At 32.1% G+C, this 20238-nt stretch overlaps 1 protein-coding gene across 1 annotated transcript; it reads right to left on the bottom strand.

Annotated features, from left to right (window-relative positions):
• Nucleotides 1-426: 426 nt before the first annotated feature.
• On the bottom strand, nucleotides 427-1151 carry LOC131072532 (non-specific lipid-transfer protein A-like). Its single transcript, XM_058008704.2, has 2 exons — nucleotides 787-1151; nucleotides 427-691 (listed from the first exon to the last, which is right to left on the bottom strand). The coding sequence occupies exons 1-2, from the start codon at nucleotides 1149-1151 to the stop codon at nucleotides 682-684; spliced, it is 375 nt and encodes a 124-aa protein (XP_057864687.1). The 3' UTR covers nucleotides 427-681.
• Between the last annotated feature and the right edge of the window lie 19087 nt (nucleotides 1152-20238).

The following is a 20238-nucleotide window of genomic DNA, read 5'->3' as shown; positions in this document are numbered from 1 at the left end:
CATCAAAGAGTGTGTAAAATGGGTAAACTTTATATTGAAGTTGTAAAAGATCTTATCCATTCTTAATCCTAACACCGTCCATCTCCACAATTCTATCACATACACCAAATTTGTTATTCATTAATCTCACTAAGATTCATGAACGTGAAAGTGATCTAAATTGCTTTTATGCTCATGGATCTACATCAAAATTTTATAATATCTAAATATAAATTCAAAACTTTTTAAAATTATTTTCATTAACCATTATAAGACGACTGATGTATAGCTCTAGTATTTTTTTAAACACTGATTCTAGTGGAATGAATCATATGAAAAAATATTTGGAGAATTTATTTAGATTCGACTGAGTGTTGTTTTGTCTAAATCATTTTATGTAGCCATTGTTTCAGCTCTACGCTAATAAAATGTAACACTTTTCTTTATTCTTATAATAATATCTTAGTTTTGCCAACACATAAATACAATCAAGCTGCACTACCAAACAATAGCAAGAACTTTGGGTTCCAGAGCTGGCCACGGTATCATAAACTTGTAATTTACATCCACACACAGATCTACCTTTATCTTACACAACAAGCACTATACCCACACTCATAATCTCACACACTACAGTAAATAAATACTTAGGCAGCTGAAGAAGTATGATCGCAGCAGCCACCCAGGCGGATTTCCCCCACCTTAGTTAATCCTGTTCATGAAAACAAATGGGCAAAGAGTAAGTGATGATGAAGCGAAGGCAGCCATGAAAATAAATGGGAAAAGATAATTGAAAAAGGGTATTACGTGGAGCAGTTAAATTTAGGTGTGATGGGAAAACCAATATTAACCCCGCACTGTCCAGGCATTTGGCCGGCCCTATCCCATCTGAAACCTGGGACCTCGCCTGCAATGGATTTAATGCAGCTACATGCGGCTCGTCGATCGGGTGGAGTTGCGGCGGCGCTGTTGAGAGTGCGCACGCCGCTGCAGCAGCTGGCTGACGGCTGTGAAGAGCCGCCGGTGACATACGATAGACATCCACTCAAATCCGACGTCACCGTTGAGCACGATATCGCCGCATTTACTCCGCTGCTTATTATCACCGCAGCTCCAAGCACGCCCACCATAAACCAGACTAACTTCAACGTATAATTATGCTTTCCTTCCATTGCTCTTCTTCTCAAACTTGAACACCACAACAGTTTCACTGTGCTTCTTAAAGTAGAGCCCGGATTGTAATATATATATGTATGGTGATTGGGCTTCGAGTATTGAATTGGCCTTGTGAAGAAGATTCTTTCTTCCGTCTTTCATTCTTGTATGGATTTCTTCATCGGAATCGGGGAAACAAAACGACGAACTTGGGTACAGATGTTCCCTGCACTCAAAAGAGACGCCTATTAAAATATTTATTAATTTATTATTGACATAACTAATTTCTATTTCAAGACTAGGAAGTAGGAAATAATTCTATGGTACATAGAGTCCTTGTGCAAGTAGGTTTCACATGTATCTCTAGTCTTATGAAACACGCCTAAGGAATAATTGAGCTAATTTACCCCAGTACAACATTATTACAACAAAGAGTAGGATGACAATAGGATATCTCATGTCTTTTTATAAACATTTTTTATTGGAAAGAATTTATCAATTAACACCTTTTGTGATAGTGGAGGGAAATCTAGAGCAACATGTTACAGTCATGAATCAAGAAGTCAAGGATAAAAAATGAAAAATCTAAAAGGATTCCTAAATTTGTAAGGAGTCATCCTTTAGATCTAATATACTAACTACTAGTATTAATAAATGAACCAAAAACTCATGGGTTTGAAGAACGCATTATCAAAGATGTGACTAAGAACCAAATTATATTGTTAGAGACTATGGTTTGTATTAAGAAATCTACTTAATCAAGTCAACTACCATATGTAATAGGAAAAAAGTATTTTGTTTAACATTTCTTATTACATTGAATGAGCTAGGAAAGAAAATGCTAATTTATTGGAAATTAAAATATAGAATTGAAAAAATAAATTTAGATTTATAAATAGAAGAATCTAGAGCTCACTAGAAAGGATACCTGCATGACATGCTATCATCCATATGGATTCTATGACTCTATTTATTAGAAAAGTCACTTTAATCTCCAAAACCCACATTTATTTATACATAGGTCCAAAGAGAAATACCAATAGGAATTTCAAGTATAATAAAAAATAATTTAATCTAGATTGATATAAATAAAAATGGAATTACAAGGAAGGAATTCAAACCCTTATTTTGTGAGAAGCTCCAAATAGAGATATATAATTTATTAGAAGAGCATAAAGTTTTGGGGCTACAAAAGAGCTTGCCAAGGACGGTCAAGCCCTTACTTAGGTATTTTGAACTCAATGGATAGCCATACTCATATATACAAAAAAAGGTGTTTTTTCCCATCCTATGTGTGCCTAAGAATTGAAATAGTAGTGATAAAATGAAGGTATAATATAAATGAGTGATAATCATAAAAATATCATGGTGCCAAAGGGACTACAAAATTTATAGTACAATAAAAATAAGAAAGTATAGAAGATAAAAGTACAAAAAATAAGAACAATGTCACCTTTGGAATCTTGATGACACCAAGAGGGGCAAGGATGTTGTTACATACCTCAAGACCTTCAAGAGGATTTCTTAAGTAGTACTAATTTCGTAGCATGGACGACCTAATACCAAACAAGTACTTTAGGAAGCTATAGAGAGTGTTGTAGACAACCTGAGAGTATGGTAGATGATATGAATAAATAAGAGAGATAGATTAGATTCAAAATGTGAAATAGGTGGGTAGTGCGGGAACTAAATATCCATTAAAATTAATCTTGAGTTGTTAAAAATATTACAAGTAGTTGTTAAAAAACAAATTAATGTGCACAAAGATATTAGAATTTTCTATGTTCATATTCATGTGTCATATTGACATACATAAATATTCATGTTTGGAAAGGACCAAACACCTAGAAATTAAAAGGTTATGACATTTGAGACTCTTTTTTGATAAAAAGGATTGTGAGAGGCAAGACCATAGAACCACAGGTGGAGAAAGGCTATGTCAAAGGATGAATGGACATGTACATGTACTAAGGGAGGTAGAAAATGAAGTTATTCAAAAATTTAATACATGATTGCAAGGGTATGCATTTTTGACATTACATCACAAAATTATTTTAGGAAAATTGTTTTATCAACATGTATATATGAGAGTTATACTCCCTTTTAATTTAAACAATGTAGATACATTATATTTCAATACCCCCTATACATAGGTTCTTCTATTTGCTTGATGTAAACATCCATGTGTATGATACTACCTCTTTCGAGGTCTTTGATGTATATTTTTGTCATAATTGTCAATTCAAAGTTATAATTCTCATGAAGGAAGATTTTTCATTCTAACATTACTTCTAAGCCATGTATTCTTGGTTCTCTCCTAACAATTGAGGCTTCTTCTTCCACCTCTTCTCAACTCAAACCTAAATTTTCCTAAGATTTCTCTTTTAAGTGCTTTGAGTTTCTCATCTTGGGAAAATAATCCCTTTTCCTTGAACTCCAACCTCCTTCTTCCTAATAACTCAATTTGAGTGATTTTGTGACTTTATCGGAACTTAATTCCGATTATAGCCAACCAATAGACTAGGATATTGAAACACCTTAAGATCATGTTATCAAATTTAGTTATATTGCCTATACAATTCAATTAATATGTATTTCTTTTTTATCTCCTTCCCTTCCTCCAAATTTAATTATTACTTTTTAAACTATTCTCCAATAACTAAGTGCTAGAACTATACCCATTTACCAAATTATTACTCAAATGGTGGTCACATCATCTACAACTATTAGATAAAACATCAATAATCCTCCACCAAGGAAAATTTCTACTCTAACATGGTTAGGAGGGGGCAATTTAGCTCTAGATTTGGAAAGATTTATCTATGGATTGTCTAATAGTCCTAAAAGTTTTTTATCTTAAATTATGTTCATGTGGAGAAATTCAAAGTAGAAGAGTATATTGGTCATTTTTAACATTAGTTATAAGGGCTCATATTGATCACAAGGAAGTTTCTTGTTTCTTATTCCCATGTAATATAGATGATACCACTTATGGATGGTAATTAGGGTTACTAAATAGGTCAATCAACAATTAGAATTGACTAGAGATATTATTAAACCATTTTATAACACTAATTTCTATAGTTTCTGTGTATATACATGAGAGTCAATTTGATGTTTGATTTCAAAATAATTACATGAGAGTAGATTCTCCTTAAATTTAATCATAGAGGGATTAGCTATACATTTAATTATTTGAGAATATTACATCCATTAGCATCTATATTTGTCTATTGAGCTATGTCGTACTCCCCTCCTCAAAACACTCCAACTTTATCCCAAGTAGATAATGTAGATATGACCATTGAGAAAAAAATGATGCTACAAAATAATCATTTAAGACCATTACTATCCTTGAAACAATCAACCATGCCTAGTGAAGTACAATGAATTAGTCGATCCAATTTGCAAGGTAGTCCATGTTTAGACTCAAACATAAGAACTTTGTCTAATCTAAATACAGTTATAAACATGACCCTATTTAAACCAACAAATTATCCTAATAATTTATAATAATGAGATTCTAAATAATGCATACAATACAACTCTTTATTCAAAAACGCAGAAATCCAAATCTAATGACTAAGTGCTAGAAAATGTAGATATAGAGAGTGTTGTAGACAACCTGAGAGTATGGTAGATGATATGAATAAATAAGAGAGATAGATTGGATTAAAAATGTGAAGTAGGTGGGTAGTGCGGGAACTGAATATCCATTAAAATTAATCTTGAGTTGTTATTACAAGTAGTTGTTAAAAAACAAATTATCCTGCACCAAGATATTAGAATTTTCTATGTTCATATTCATGTGTCATATTGACATACATAAATATTCATGTTTGGAAAGGACCAAACACCTAGAAATTAAAAGGTTATGACATTTGAGACTTTTTTTGATAAAAAGGATTGTGAGAGGCAAGACCATAGAACCACAGGTGGAGAAAGGCTATGTCAAAGGATGAATGGACATGTACATGTACTAAGGGAGGTAGAAAACGAAGTTATTCAAAAATTTAATACATGATTGCAAGGGTATGCATTTTTGGCATTACATCACGAAATTATTTTAGGAAAATAGTTTAATCAACATGTAAGTATGAGAGTTATACTCCCTTTTAATTTAAACAATGTAGATACATTATATTTCAATATCCCCTATGCATAGGTTCTTCTATCTTCTTGATGTAAATATCCATGTGTATGATACTACCTCTTTCAAGGCCTTTGATGTATATTTTTGTCATAATTGTCAATTCAAAGTTATAATTCTCATGAAGGAAGATTTTTCATTCTAACATTACTTCTAAGCCATGTGTTCTTGTTTCTCTCCTAACAATTGAGGCTTCTTCTTCCACCTCTTCTCAACTCAAACCTAAAATTTCCTAAGATTTCTCTTTTAAGTGCCTTGAGTTTCTCATCTTGGGAAAATAATCCCTTTTCCTTGAACTCCAACCCCCTTCTTCCTAATAACTCAATTCAAGTGATTTTGTGACTTTATGGGAACTTAATTCTGATTATAGCCAACCAATAGACTAGGATATTGAAACACCTTAAGATCATGTTATCAAATTTAGTTATATTGCCTATACAATTCAATTAATATGTATTTCTTTTTTATCTCCATCCCTTCCTCACAATTTAATTATTACTTTTTAAACTATTCTTCAATAACTAAGTGTTAGAACTATACCCATTTGCCAGATTATTACTCAAATGGTGGTCACATCATCTACAACTATTAGATAAAACATCATTTATCCTCCACCAAGGAAAATTTCTACTCTAACATGGTTAGGAGGGGGTGATTCAGCTCTAGATTTGGCAAGATATATCTATGGATTGTCTAACAGTCCTAAAAGTTTTTTTCTTAAATTATGTTCATGTGGAGAAATTCAAAGTAGAAGAGTATATTGGTCATTTTTAACATTAGTTATAAGGGCTCATATTGATCACAAGGATGTTTCTTGTTTCTTATTCCCATGTAATATAGATGATACCACTTATGGATGGTAATTAGGGTTACTAAATAGGTTAATCAACAATTAGAATTGACTAGAGATATTATTAAACCATTTTATAACACTAATTTCTATAGTTTCTGTGTATATACATGAGAGTCAATTTGATGTTTGATTTCAAAAAAATTACATGAGAGTAGATTCTCCTTAAATTTAATCATAGAGGGAATTAGCTATACATTTAATTATTTGAGAATATTAGATCCATTAGCATCTATATTTGTCTATTGAGCTATGCCATACTCCCCTCCTCAAAACACACCAACTTTATCCCAAGTAGATAATGTAGATATGACTATTGAGAAAAAAAATGATGCTACAAAATAATCATTTAAGACCATTACTATCCTTGAAACAATCAACTATGCCTAGTGAAGTACAATGAATTAGTCAATCCAATTTGCAAGGTAGTCCATGTTTAGACTCAAACATAAGAGCCTTGTCTAATCTAAATTAAATTATAAACATGACCCTATTTAAACCAACAAATTATCCTAATAATTTATAATAATGAGATTCTAAATAATGCATACAATACAACTCTTTATTGAAAAACTCAGAAATCCAAATCTAATGACTATAAATAATCTATAAACAACAAAATTTAGTTATAATAATAAAATGGTCCACCATTTATAACCAATCAAATGTTTACTAACGAGTATAACTCTAATTTTCAATAGCTTGCAAAGCTTGATATTGAAAAGATGTCATATACGATAGGAGTAGAATAGCTAGGCCACGATTTTGCTTATATGTGAAGCTGGTTGTTTGTAAAATAGTTTGTTTGTTTTTTTGTGTTTTCTCTAATCTTTGTCTAAAGGCCGATCTATAGTATGAAGTGCACGAGTTTCTACTTGTTGGAATAATTCTGTCAAGCGAAGCATTTAAAGAGCCGCAATCTTTTTTGATGTTCAAGCTCATTGGATTGATCTATTTGTTGGTCGATTTCCATCTCTTGCTGAGCATGATTTCTGACTGATTTTGTCTAAAGGCAGATTCTTGTGAAGGCAACTAGTAATGGAGGTAGATGAAAACCTTTTTTTTTCTAGCATGCCATGTTGCATGTCCTCCTTTTTGCATTCTCCTTGTGCTATTTTTTATTATTGTTATTTTAAAAAATTGTAAGTGATTTGCAAGCATCACATGGTAAAGATTAAAGAAATTTTTGTGAATTGTAAAAATTGAACTGAAATAAACTTTTATTGTCTTTGTTAATAAGCTTTTTTAGTTAAAAAATATAAGATTAAATGTTGCTAAATAACTATCAAGTTTTGTAACTGTTTTTCTAACCGATAACCAATAATAGTCTGATGTTTCTAACTTTTTTGCATTATCCCAATTCGAGGGTGTAATAATGGTTATTTAGTTTGGAGCACATCTCTACAACAATAATCTTCTTAAAATGATTAGTTTCTATATCTAAAGATCGAGTGTCTGTCTAGGACAAACTAAATACCAAATTGCAATTTCAGGCATTCGAGAGTGTCCTAGAGGTAATCATGCAATGGTCTCTATGATCTTGATCTTGATCTTGTTGCAATTTGGATTCATCTACAATTGCAACTTCCTATTTGTAAGCTAGGAATAATTGGTTAAGAGTTGTTCTCTTTGAGTTTTCTCCTTGTCCATCTCTTTGTATTTGAGTATTTAATGAGGCCTTGTTATCGGTACCCAACTCTCTCTTTTCATTCTCCTAGCTACACTTACGAGGGTCTTAGTGTATAATATTTTGCATGGAATATTTCTCTAAATACTTTTGCTAGAAGATTAGCTATAATGATTGTTTCAGTGTAAACATCTTGCATGCAATCTCTTGCCTATTATTTAATTAGTACATTTTATTCTAGTTGGTATTACTTTGTTATATATGTGCCTATTCCTATGTTAATCAATAAATCTCAATTTATCCTTTAATTATCATTTATGCAATCCTATTTGTAGTTCAACCGGTTTCCTCATTCGAACATGGTATAAGAATTGAGGTGAATTCTAGAGAAAACCTAGTAGGTAATTTTTTCAAGTTTAATTTAAAAACAATTATTTGCATGCAAACTTTTCTTATATCCCCTATTTCTACTAGAGGCGTGATGCTTTTTAAAAATCTCTTCCTATAAAAGCTAAATGTTTTTTCTTTATCCTGATGGTAAAATTTGCAAACATGCAAAGTTTTTTATTGTTTAAAAATATTTGTTTTAACCAACTTTCAAGTTGTGCCCATGCTAGAAGAGGGAAGAATGTTTTTTTACTTTGTTAAGAAAATTCTATTTCTCTTTCTCCGTTATCTAGCTGTCCATTTTTTCCCTTGCAAATGTGAGACCTTGTGGAGACCTACAGACCTTGTGGAGACCTACATTAATTTGTTCATGATTATGATTGCATCGACATACTTACATGAAAACTGTGATCTTTTTCTAGTACCAATCTAAGATTTACTATTTTATTTGTATAAATCACATTTTTGCATATGCAAAAAAATTATCACACTATTTGTTGAGTACGTTGTATTGTATTTTATATTTATATATATACTTTTGACACCTCATTCATATTGTGAAATAAAATTATTCTTTTACATTTATCTACATAATCGAGTCTCTTGTTATTGAGCTATTGACAAAGTATAATAATTATCTACACAGCCAAAGGTTTTTATCAGTTTACATAATGGGTAGAATCTTAATACAAATTTCTTATGTTTTAGAGAGAAAGTAGTAAGTCGTGATTTATGCTCATTTAAAATTTTCGATATTTAGTGCTCATTTAAAAAATCATATTTTTTTGGGTCCTCAAAATGGAGCTCTCATGAAAGATGGAAAAAATACATGTTCCATTACTATATACATGTTGATTATTGTTTAAGTGTTTGAAAGGACTTTAATTTATTTTTACTAGATTTATTTTAACATATATTTATGTGCAACTCGCATTCAAATTGAAGTGAAGGCATATTATCATAATGAAAGTTACATACTCATATCATTTTTTCTTATGTTTTTAGCCCATAACAAATGGGTTGTCCTTAATTACATTCATTAGTGTGCAAAATGGTAAATTTTACACTCAACTTTGAAAATGATCTAATCGTAACACCATGGGTCCCTATACATTTATCTCATGCCCTAAATAAGTTATAATTAACCTTATTTAATTATGCAAGTATAGAAAAGACCTAAATCACCTTTCATGTCCATGGATGCAAATTGCACATTCTAAAATCTAAATTTAAATTCTAAACCTTTTGTGTACAATTTTTTCAACAAGCTATTATGAGACAACTAAAGTACAATTTTACCAATTACAAATTAGAGTGGTTTATTTAAAGACTAATTATAGTGCAATGAATCCCATGAAGAATGATTAGAGAACATACATTTAGATTCAATTTGTGAAGCAACAATAAAGGAACCTACATCATCATCACATCATCCTAGAATCAATGCATGCTTGTCATATTTGATCCTTTTCTTCGAAATAAAGTTAATTCATTAATCCATTAGGGGTCATACTAAAGAAAGTATGATCCCCATGATTCAACAAATATTTTATAAGTGTTTGTAAACATTAGATATTAGGTATTATGATGAGACATGTTCTAGAGTATAAAACTTAATTAGATCATCTCTATAAATACAAGTTTCTAATAACATATTATATTTAATTCCACACATATAAATTTGGGTCATGATAGATTTATAAGTCAATATGTGACTATAAAATTATATAACCTTAAGAAATACACTATTGACACCAGAAATAAATGAAAAAAAAGAAGAAATAATTAAATTATTTAATTTAACATTTAATACCATAAAATTTAAATAGCAATCCTATAGATATCTTTTAGGGGAAGAGTACCAATAGCTGAAATAGTTCCAATAACCGTCACCTTAATACCATGTTGACCCCCCAAAACAAAAAAAATATTGTCAGTACATAAATAAAAAAATACCAGTAAATATTTATTTTAACACCAATACATGTTCACAAATGAATTAGTAGTTGAAAACCAAAAAGTAAAAAAAAAAAACAACTACTGGTACATTTCCTATTTTAATATAAAACATCTTGCACAAATAATAAACATTTTTATTTTTTTAAAAACTTAATGTTTACATTTGCCACTTTATGCAAGTGGCTTAAGAGTACAAATGTAATCCAATTACAATTAGATATGCACAACTATTGGTGCATTGCATGACATAAAAATAATCAATTGTAGACTTCTTAGACACTCAAGTGTACATTCTTCCAAATATCACTTCACAGTTTCATGCATTAAATGGATCTACATTTGGTACCTGCATTTGCAACAACTGGTGTAAGGCTCCCCAATATCCAAGAATTTGCATAAAATCCAATTTAAAAAACCAAGTTTCATTCAAAGCATGGAAGAAAATTGAACAATTCGAAGCAATGGAGGACTGCATATTTAATATGACATGACCAACTATTTCCCACAAAAATTCAAATTTGAAAATAGCTAGCTACCACAATCGAATGCATTGCACATTCGAATTATATTATAAGACATAATTTTCCTTGTCACTTTCACTACAATCCAATTCATTGCACATTCCTGAGCTCTACAAATACCCTTTGCACATTCCTTACTCGAGGGTGCACATTCAGGTTGGTACACACAAAATAACTAAATTCCCTATGTTCTGCTATAAATCTTTCAATTCAAATTATACCGTTTTTCAGTAAACCAACATTTCTTTCAATATAGTCATTGTAAATAATATAAACCAGTATTTCTTTCAATATAGTCACTGTAAATAATATTAACAGCCATATTGGATGTCCAATGATGGTTTACCTCCTTCCTAGTTGCATTATGCTTTGTCTATTGATGATTTCTTTGTATGCGGTTTACAATTTCATTTCAATGCTCTCTTATAGTTTAATAATGCCAAAATCCTCACAGAGAATGTTTAATAATGCCAAAATCGCCACAGAGAATGGCAAAACAAATGAATATCTCTTCATTTTCTTCAAAACCCCTTCATTATTTATCATTTCATTTTATGGGTGCACTATTAAATGGTGTCTCTTTGTTTATAATGCCGAAATCATTACAGTGAATGCAAAAAAAATTAATTTTTGTTCATAATTGTTCAAAACCCCTTCATTATTTATCATTACAATAATGTGTATGTCTGATACTATTACTTACAGTGACTATATACTAGCTATACACACACACACACACATATATATACACTAGGCCAGGCAAATTTTATTATAAAGTTTAAAATGGGTGGTCAAAAAATATGTTGAACACCCATAACAACCTTCCCACGGACACATTATGGGCCCATGTTGCACGAACTCCCGCTATCTTTTTCGCCTTAAAAACTTAGGGAAATGAAGATTTTTTGTGGCATTTTCATTGTTTTCTCTGTCTTCAATTTGTTAATATACTCACTGTAAATAATATTATCAGGCATACCATATAGTACTTCCAATAAATTTCATATGAGAAATACAACAACATCATTCAGCCATTTAATCATTTGAGAAATGAATCTGCATCTTAATACTATATCAACAATATCCACTTTTTAATCACATCACAATTACATCTTCCACTCATGCATCTCGTGCTTCTAGTTTCTCTCCTTGTTATATAATGTTTTAAGTTCTGTACCTATGTCTATGTGTGTCTACACACACACACACACATCACAGTTACATATTGAACTCCTGCATGGCTTTTTTGAGTTCTCTGGCTATATGGTTATTGTCTATATTATCAAGCATACATAAATGGAGACACAAAACCATTTTATTTTGTTCAAAGATGAGTTACAGAAATAGATTTGTTTTTCATCATTTATCTCAATGGCATTGAGGGTTTCATTTCAATGATCTGTCTTTGTATATATATTTATACGGTAGCATTTTTTTTGTTTGTTGAAAGATGTTCAATGATGAGTTACATAAATAGATTTATTTTTCATCATTTATCTCAATGGCATTGAGGGTTTCATTTCAATGATCTGTCTCTGTATATATATTTATACGGTAGCATTTTTCTTTTGCTGAAAGATGTTCAATGATGGGTTACACAAATAGATTTGTTTTTCATCATTTATCTCAATGGCATTGATAGTTTCATTTCAATGATCTGTCTCTGTATATATATTTATACGGTAGCATTTTTTATTTGTTGAAAGATGTTCAATGATGTATATGTTCACTATGTAATACAATATCAACAATATCCAATTTTCAATCACATCACAGTTACATACTGAACTCCTGCATGGCGAATTTTGAGTTCTCTGCCTATATGGTTATTGTCTATATTATCATGCATATAAAATATAGAGACACGATACCATTTTATTTTGTTCAAAGATGTTCAATGATGAGTTACAGAAATAGATTTGTTTTTCATCATTTATCTTAATGGCATTGAGGGTTTCATTTCAATGATCTGTTGCAGGTTCACTAAACATAAAGGCACAAGGTAGAAAGGGAAACATGTCCATTAGACGTCAAATAATTAGAGTCACTCGTGGGGTGCACTTCCCTGATGAAGATAATTTTGTCCAAAATGAAGACCCAGTGACTCCAGTTGTAGATGACCATTCACCTAACAATGCAACTGATGTGGAAACTGCTGTTGTACATGACCATCCTACTGCAAATTGTAATCCTATTCCAAAAACACCACAAGTACAGGTGGCCTCAAAGGCTCCCAAACCAAAATGGAGCATATCTGACATGAAAGAGGCAATATCATGCATAGAAGTAAGGCACATGTCTCTTAGAGGCACATCAATCAAGTATGGTATCCCCATTGCCTCTTTGAGGGCATGGCTGATGGGAACCACAACTACAACTGTGAGGGGTCCACACACCATTTTATCAGCAAAGGAGGAGGATGCAGTTGTCCAATGGTGCAAAGACATGGCTGAAATTGGTCACGGTCTCCAAATCAGTCAACTTCAATCAACTGTTGCCCAAATTACTGTGAATAGGCCTAATCCATTCAAAAATAGGATGTCAGGGAGGTCATGGTGGGTAGGTTTTAGACGAACGCACCCTGATTTGACGATGAGAACAACAAAAGGAGTGGACTCTGATAGGGCTATTATGCTTCGACCTTATATTGTTGCCTCTTTCTATGACAACTTGGAGGTAATGTACAACCTCAATCACTATGGTAGCAATCAGATTTAGAATTGTGATGAGACTGGTATGCAAGCTGGGAGGAATTGTGGAATGAGAGTTATAACCAAATTGGGGTAGAGGTGTGTACCACACCTAATTTTGAAGAGTAGAGAGTGGATCACTATTTTGGAATGTGTTATTGCATGTGGTTTCAGCATTCATGGATTTTATTTGTTCAAATCTATGAGGCATATCTAAAACTACATTGCATATTGCGAGCCAGGAGCATGCATGGCAGTCCAAGAACATGCATGGATGATGAAGGAGTTGTTCTTAAATTGGTTGGAACATTTTGCACGTTCAGTCCCTAGTGGAGTTTCACCCTCACATAGGGCCCTAGTGATCTTTGACGGTCATTGCAGCCATGTAGCCTTCAAGACAATTGAAGAAGTAAGGCAAATAGGTATAGATTTGGTAACCCTTTCGACTCATACAAGCCACAAACTATAGCCACTTGATGTCTCTGTATTCTCACCTTTCAAGAATTATTTCAAACAACAGAGGAGTAAATGGATCTCAACGTTCCCACAAATTGAAATTGGAAGGGAAAAGTTGGCAACTCTTGTGAGCAAGGCCTTTGCCCAAGCATTGACACTGGCTAATATAATCAGTGGCTTCCATAGGACAAGGATTTGGCCACTTAACCGAAACGCATTATAGAATGATATGAGACCAAGTGAGGCATTTGAGGTTGCAGTTGATATACAACCAGCTGTTGGAAAAAAACATGATGCCGCTTCAAGGGATGAAGAACTAGAGTATATGGCAGCAGAAGCTTTCATGTGGTTGGCTAGTTTTAATGAGGAAGACATTCAAGATTTTTTAGAGCTCCATAGCGGAACACAAGCAACGGTTGAGTGTACAAGTTTGACACCAGAAACTATCGAAGCAGGTCTGCCCCCACAAACCAGCCAGCCAAATGAGGGTTTTGAAAGTACATCAACAGGCATGTCTTTGCCAACACAAGCTGACATACCGGAGTGGACCCAAGAAGCAGCCAACTGTGATGATGTAACACTTTCCATGCCAAGTCTGCTAGAAATTGATCTAGTAGATGTGATACATTACTTCACCAATGCAATCAACTAGGGGCAGCAAGATGGTGTTGATTGTGAAGACAAAGTTCACATAAGTGAAGATGAACCTGAGTTTGTGCCATGCAAACAAGAGGATGGGCAGCAAGTGCCAAGGCAAATCAACAAATTCTTAAGACTTCTAGTGTAGAGAATGAATCAATCTTCACGTGGAGGTAGGAAAGGGGTTCTACGTCTTAGTAGCCAATCACAGATCTTGACATCTAATGAGTACATTCAAAGAGAAAAAGATAAAGAGGCTGAAAGGAAAAGAGAAGAAGAATTGGCAGAACGAAAGAAAGAACATATGAGACAGAGGAAGGCACAACGTGAAGCAGAAGCGATAGAAAAGGAGGCTATGAGGGTGGGAAAACAGGCCAAAAAATTGTAGGATTCCCAAGACAAGTTCATTCGAAGACAAGACAAGGAAAAGAAAGATGCAGAAGCAAAGCTTGAGAAGGAGAGGATGAAAGCTGAAAAGGCAGCCAAGCATGCAAAGAGGAAAAAAGATGTGGCCATAGTCACACAACCTCTACCCATCTGACACCCAATTCTCATGGAAATGATGAACCTCTTGTCCCCAGCCTTTACAACTATTAATACTATGCAAGTTGGGACTGCACCTGGATCCTCAGACACCATGCAACTTACTTCAGGTGTAAACCAGACATTCCTTGCTCGAATAGCAAGTTGCTTACAAACCCCTCCCAGCGAAGAAAACAATTTTGTTGGGCTAGACCCTAGTAGGCCACATTCTGTTGGGGTTGGATTTGTGACACCTCCTCCATTTAATACCCAAATGGAGAATTGATCGAGTATGATGAATTATATTTTGTGAGCCCTCTGAAGAGCAGATTTTGAGTTTCGATATAACTGTGATGTGATTATAGAATGACATACTGCCATATTTTGTAATGTGTTTAGAACTTCATTGTTTTTAGATATCTCAGATGGATATTCCAATGAATTGATGTTGTTATTGTAAATCTCATATGTTTGTTTTTTGTGATGTGATATTTCTCATATATCGGTTGAATTGATCTCGTATATTTCTCACTATAAAAAAAGGCCACATAAGTGTTCAAATTATTCAGATGCCACTGATATGTCCTCTTTTGATAGTGAGAAATTTGAACACTTATAAGTATTCAAATTGCAGTCATCATATATAAATTGTAGTGTGTAATATATCTACTGGGTCATTGCATCGAAATGATAAAAGGAAGTGTCCCATTTGTAAAAAGGCACCAGACAAAGAACTATTTTCTACTACCTTACAAGATATCTTGTTAGCTACCAAGTTATCCTTCTTGGCAGTATCTAACAAGAAATCTTTTAAGGCAATATACGACAATTCTTTGTCTGGTTTTTTTTCTCAAATAGGGCACTTCCTTTTGATCAATATGAACTAAGTGTGTTTCTTGCATTAATATGAACTAAGTGAGGAATTTAAACAAATTGAAACACAAATGATTCAGAAATTGAAACATAAACAATTCACAAATTGCATTGTCTACTAGATCATTGCCAAAGTACAAGTCCAAAAAAGAGAAGATTGAAACATATGAACTAAGTGAGGAATTTAAACAAATTGAAACACAAAAAATTCAGAAATTGAAACATAAACAAATCAGAAATTGCATTGTCTACTAGATCATTGCCAAAGTACAAGTCCAACAAAGAGAAGATTGAAACATATAAACTAAGTGAGAAATTTAAACAAATTGAAACACAAACAATTCAGAAATTGAAACATAAACAATTCACAAATTGCATTGTCTACTAGATCATTGCCAAAGTGAAGTCATATTGACTTTACTTGAGAGAAATGGTTGTTGTCTTTGACATAGTGACTCCTATATCATTTCCTGCCATAACAATCACAACAAAATGCAAAACAAACTAAAGTATGTTAAGAAACACATTTAATAAGAAATGCATAACTACCTAAGATATCTACTCAAATTAATATAAAATGTAAGTATTAAAGGCATAATCTCCAAAGAATTGAAGTGTGTTAATAAACACATTTTCATTGATATGATGATCTTCCACAAGTATGGTCCTTCCCTCGATGCTCTAGCATGCTTGCAAAAAACAATAATAATCGAGGGTAGCATAAAGTTGTAACAACAAATCATCCATACATTATTGAATGCATAAGTACATACATATACATATCCACCTACATACATATGCACATGCACATAGAATTGCACATATGCACATATACATACATATGCATATGCATATGTATAACGTACATACATATTGCAAATAAATAGTTACCTAAGGAACGTGTAAAGGGAATTTGTAGAACTCAGAAATATGCAATGAATTGGATTGTAATGAAAGTGACATGGAAAAATTTGTCTTATAATATAATTTGAATGTGCAACACATTCAACTGTGGTAGATAGCAATTTTCAAATTTGAACTTTTGTGGGAAACAATCGTTCATGTCATATTGAATATGCAGACCTCCATTGCTTTGAATTGTTCAGCTTTATTCTACACATACACACACACACACACATGTATATGTGTGTATGGACAATAACCATATATGTATGTGTGTGTGTGTGTGGACAAAAAACATATAGGCCCAGTAAACTGTAAGAGAGCATTGAAATGAAACTGTAAATCGCATACAAAGAAATCGTCAATATACAAAGCATAATGCAGCTACGAAGGAGCATAAACCATCATTGGACATCCAATATGGCTGCTAATATTATTTATAGTGACTATATTGAAATAAATGCTGGTTTACTGAAAATAGTATAAAATTGAAAGATTTATAACATTTAACATTGACCGTAGAAGGAATTTAGTTATTCATTGTGTACCAATCTGAATGACCGCCCTTGAATAAGGAAACTGTTGTGGATTAAAGTAAGTTTTGTGGCTATATGGTTATTGTCCATATACATATAAAAATATATATAGACAATAACCATATAGCCAGAGAACTCGAATCAACCATCATTATAGAAAATATTATGCTATTGTGTGTTCATGTATACATATACATGTACATACATGTACACACACATATATATACATATACATATATATGTATATGTGTGTATATATATGTATGTGTATACATATATATGGACAATAACCATATAGCCACAGAACTTGAAATTGTATATAACAAGGAGACAAACTAAAAGCATGAGATGCAGGAGTAAAATATGTAATTGTGATGTGATTGAAAAGTGGATGTTGTTGATATTCTATTAGATAGTGAACAATTCCATCATTGAACATCTTTCAACAAAAAAAAAATGCTACCATATAAATATATATAGAGAGACAAATCATTGAAATGAAACCCTCAATGCCATTGAGATAAATGATGAAAAACAAATCTATTTCTGTAACTCATCATTCAACATCTTTGAACAAAATAAAATGGTATTGTTTCTCTATTTCTGTATGCATGATAATATAGACAATAACCATATAGCCAGAGAACTCAAAAAAGCCATGCAGAGTTCAGTATGTAACTGTGATGTGTGTGTGTATATATATATACATATATACATATATACACACACACACACACACACACATAGGTACATAACTTGAAACATTATATAACAAGGAGAGAAACTAGAAGCATGAGATAGTGAACTGTGATGTGATTGAAAAATGGATATTGTTGATATTCTATTAGATAGTGAACAATTACATCATTGAACATCTTTCAACAAAAAAAAATGGTGTCGTGTGTGTATATATATATACACAGACATAGGTACATAGCTTGAAACATTTTATAACAAGGAGAGAAGCTAGAAGCACAAGATGCATGAGTGGAAGATGTAACTGTGATGTGATTAAAAAGTGGATATTGTTGATATAGTATTAAGATGCAGATTCATTCTCAAATGAGTAAATGGCTGAATGACGTTGTTGTATTTCTCATATGAAATTTATTGGAAGTAATATATGGTATGCCTGATAATATTATTTACAGTGAGTATATTAACAAATTGAAGGCAGAGCAAACAATGAAAATGCCACAAAAAATCTTTATTTCCCTAAGTTTTTAGGGCCAAAACGATAGCGGGAGTGTGTGCCACGTGTATGTGAGAAGGTTGTTATATGTCGACAATAACACACACACACATTTATACATATATATGTGTATATGTAATTATAAATAAGGAAGGGGTTTCGAATAATTATGAACAATAATCAATCTTTTTTGCATTCTCTGTAATGATTTTGGCATTATAAACAGAGAGACAACATTTAACAACGCACCCATAAAATGAAATGATAAATAATGATGGGTTTTCGAATAATTATGAACAATAATCAATTATTTTTGCATTCACTGTAATGATTTCGACATTATAAATAGAGAGACGTCATTTAACAACGCACCCATTGACCATTTAACACACACACACACACACATGTGTGTGTGTGTGTGTGTGTTTGTGTGTGTGTTTATATATGTATATATGTAATGATAAATAATGAAGGGGTTTTGAACAATTATGAACAATAGTCCATTTTTTTTGCATTCACTGTAATGATTTTGGCATTATAAACAGAGAGACACCATTTAACAATGCACCCATAAAAGGAAATGATAAATAATGAAGGGGTTTCCAACAATTATGAATAATAATCAATTATTTTTGCATTCACTATAATGATTTCGGCATTATAAATAGAGAGACACCATTTAACATCGCATCAATAAAAAGAAATGATAAATAATGAAGGGGTTTCAAACAATTATGAACAATAATCAAATATTTTTGCATTCATTGTAATGATTTCAGTATTATAAACAGAGAGACAACATTTAACAACGCAACCATAAAAGGAAATGATAAATAATGAAGGGGTTTCAAACAATCATGAACAATAATCAATTATTTTTGCATTCACTGTAATGATTTTGGCATTATAAACAGAGAGACACCATTTAACATTGCATCCATAAAAAGAAATGATAAATAATGAAGGGATTTCAAACAATTATGAACAATAATCAATTATTTTTGCATTCATTGTAATGATTTCGGCATTATAAATAGAGAGACACCATTTAACAACGCACCCATAAAAGGAAATGATAAATAATGAAGGGGTTTCGAACAATTATGAACAATAATCAATTATTTTCACATTCACAATAATGATTTTTGCATTATAAACAGAGAGACACCATTTAACAACGCACCCATAAAAAGAAATGATAAACAATGAAGGGGTTTTGAACAATTATGAACAATAATCAATTATTTTCGCATTCATTGTAATGATTTCGGCATTATAAACAAAGAGATGCCATTTAAAAGCGCACCCATAAAAAGAAATGAAAAATAATGAAGGGGTTTCGAACAATTATGAACAATAATCAATTTTTTTCACATTCACTCTAATGATTTTGGCATTATAAACAAAGAGTCTCTATTTAACAACGCACCCATAAAATGAAATCATAAATAATGAAGGGGTTTCGAACAATTATAAACAATAATCAATTATTTTCGCATTCACTGCAATGATTTCGGCATTATAAACAGAGAGACACCATTTAACAGCGCACCCATAAAAAGAAATGATAAATAATGAAGGGGTTTCGAACAATTAAGAACAATAATTAATTTTTTTTGCATTCACTGTAATGATTTCGGTATTATAAATAGAGAGACTCTATTTAACAACGCACCCATAAAATGAAATGATAAATAATTAAGGGGTTTCGAACAATTATAAACAATAATCAATTTTTTCCGCATTCACTCTAATGTTTTCGACATTTTAAACAGAGAGACACCATTTAACAGCACACC

Source organism: Cryptomeria japonica, chromosome 10 (genome assembly GCF_030272615.1).
Source record: "Cryptomeria japonica chromosome 10, Sugi_1.0, whole genome shotgun sequence".
NCBI lineage: Eukaryota > Viridiplantae > Streptophyta > Pinopsida > Cupressales > Cupressaceae > Cryptomeria > Cryptomeria japonica.
Note: the sequence above shows the minus strand (reverse complement) of the source record. Positions and strands in the feature narration are given on the sequence as shown.

Excerpts from the sequence above, each read along its gene's own strand:
- LOC131072532 (XM_058008704.2), bottom strand. The coding sequence starts at position 1,151 with ATGGAAGGAAAGCATAATTATACGTTGAAGTTAGTCTGGTTTATGGTG.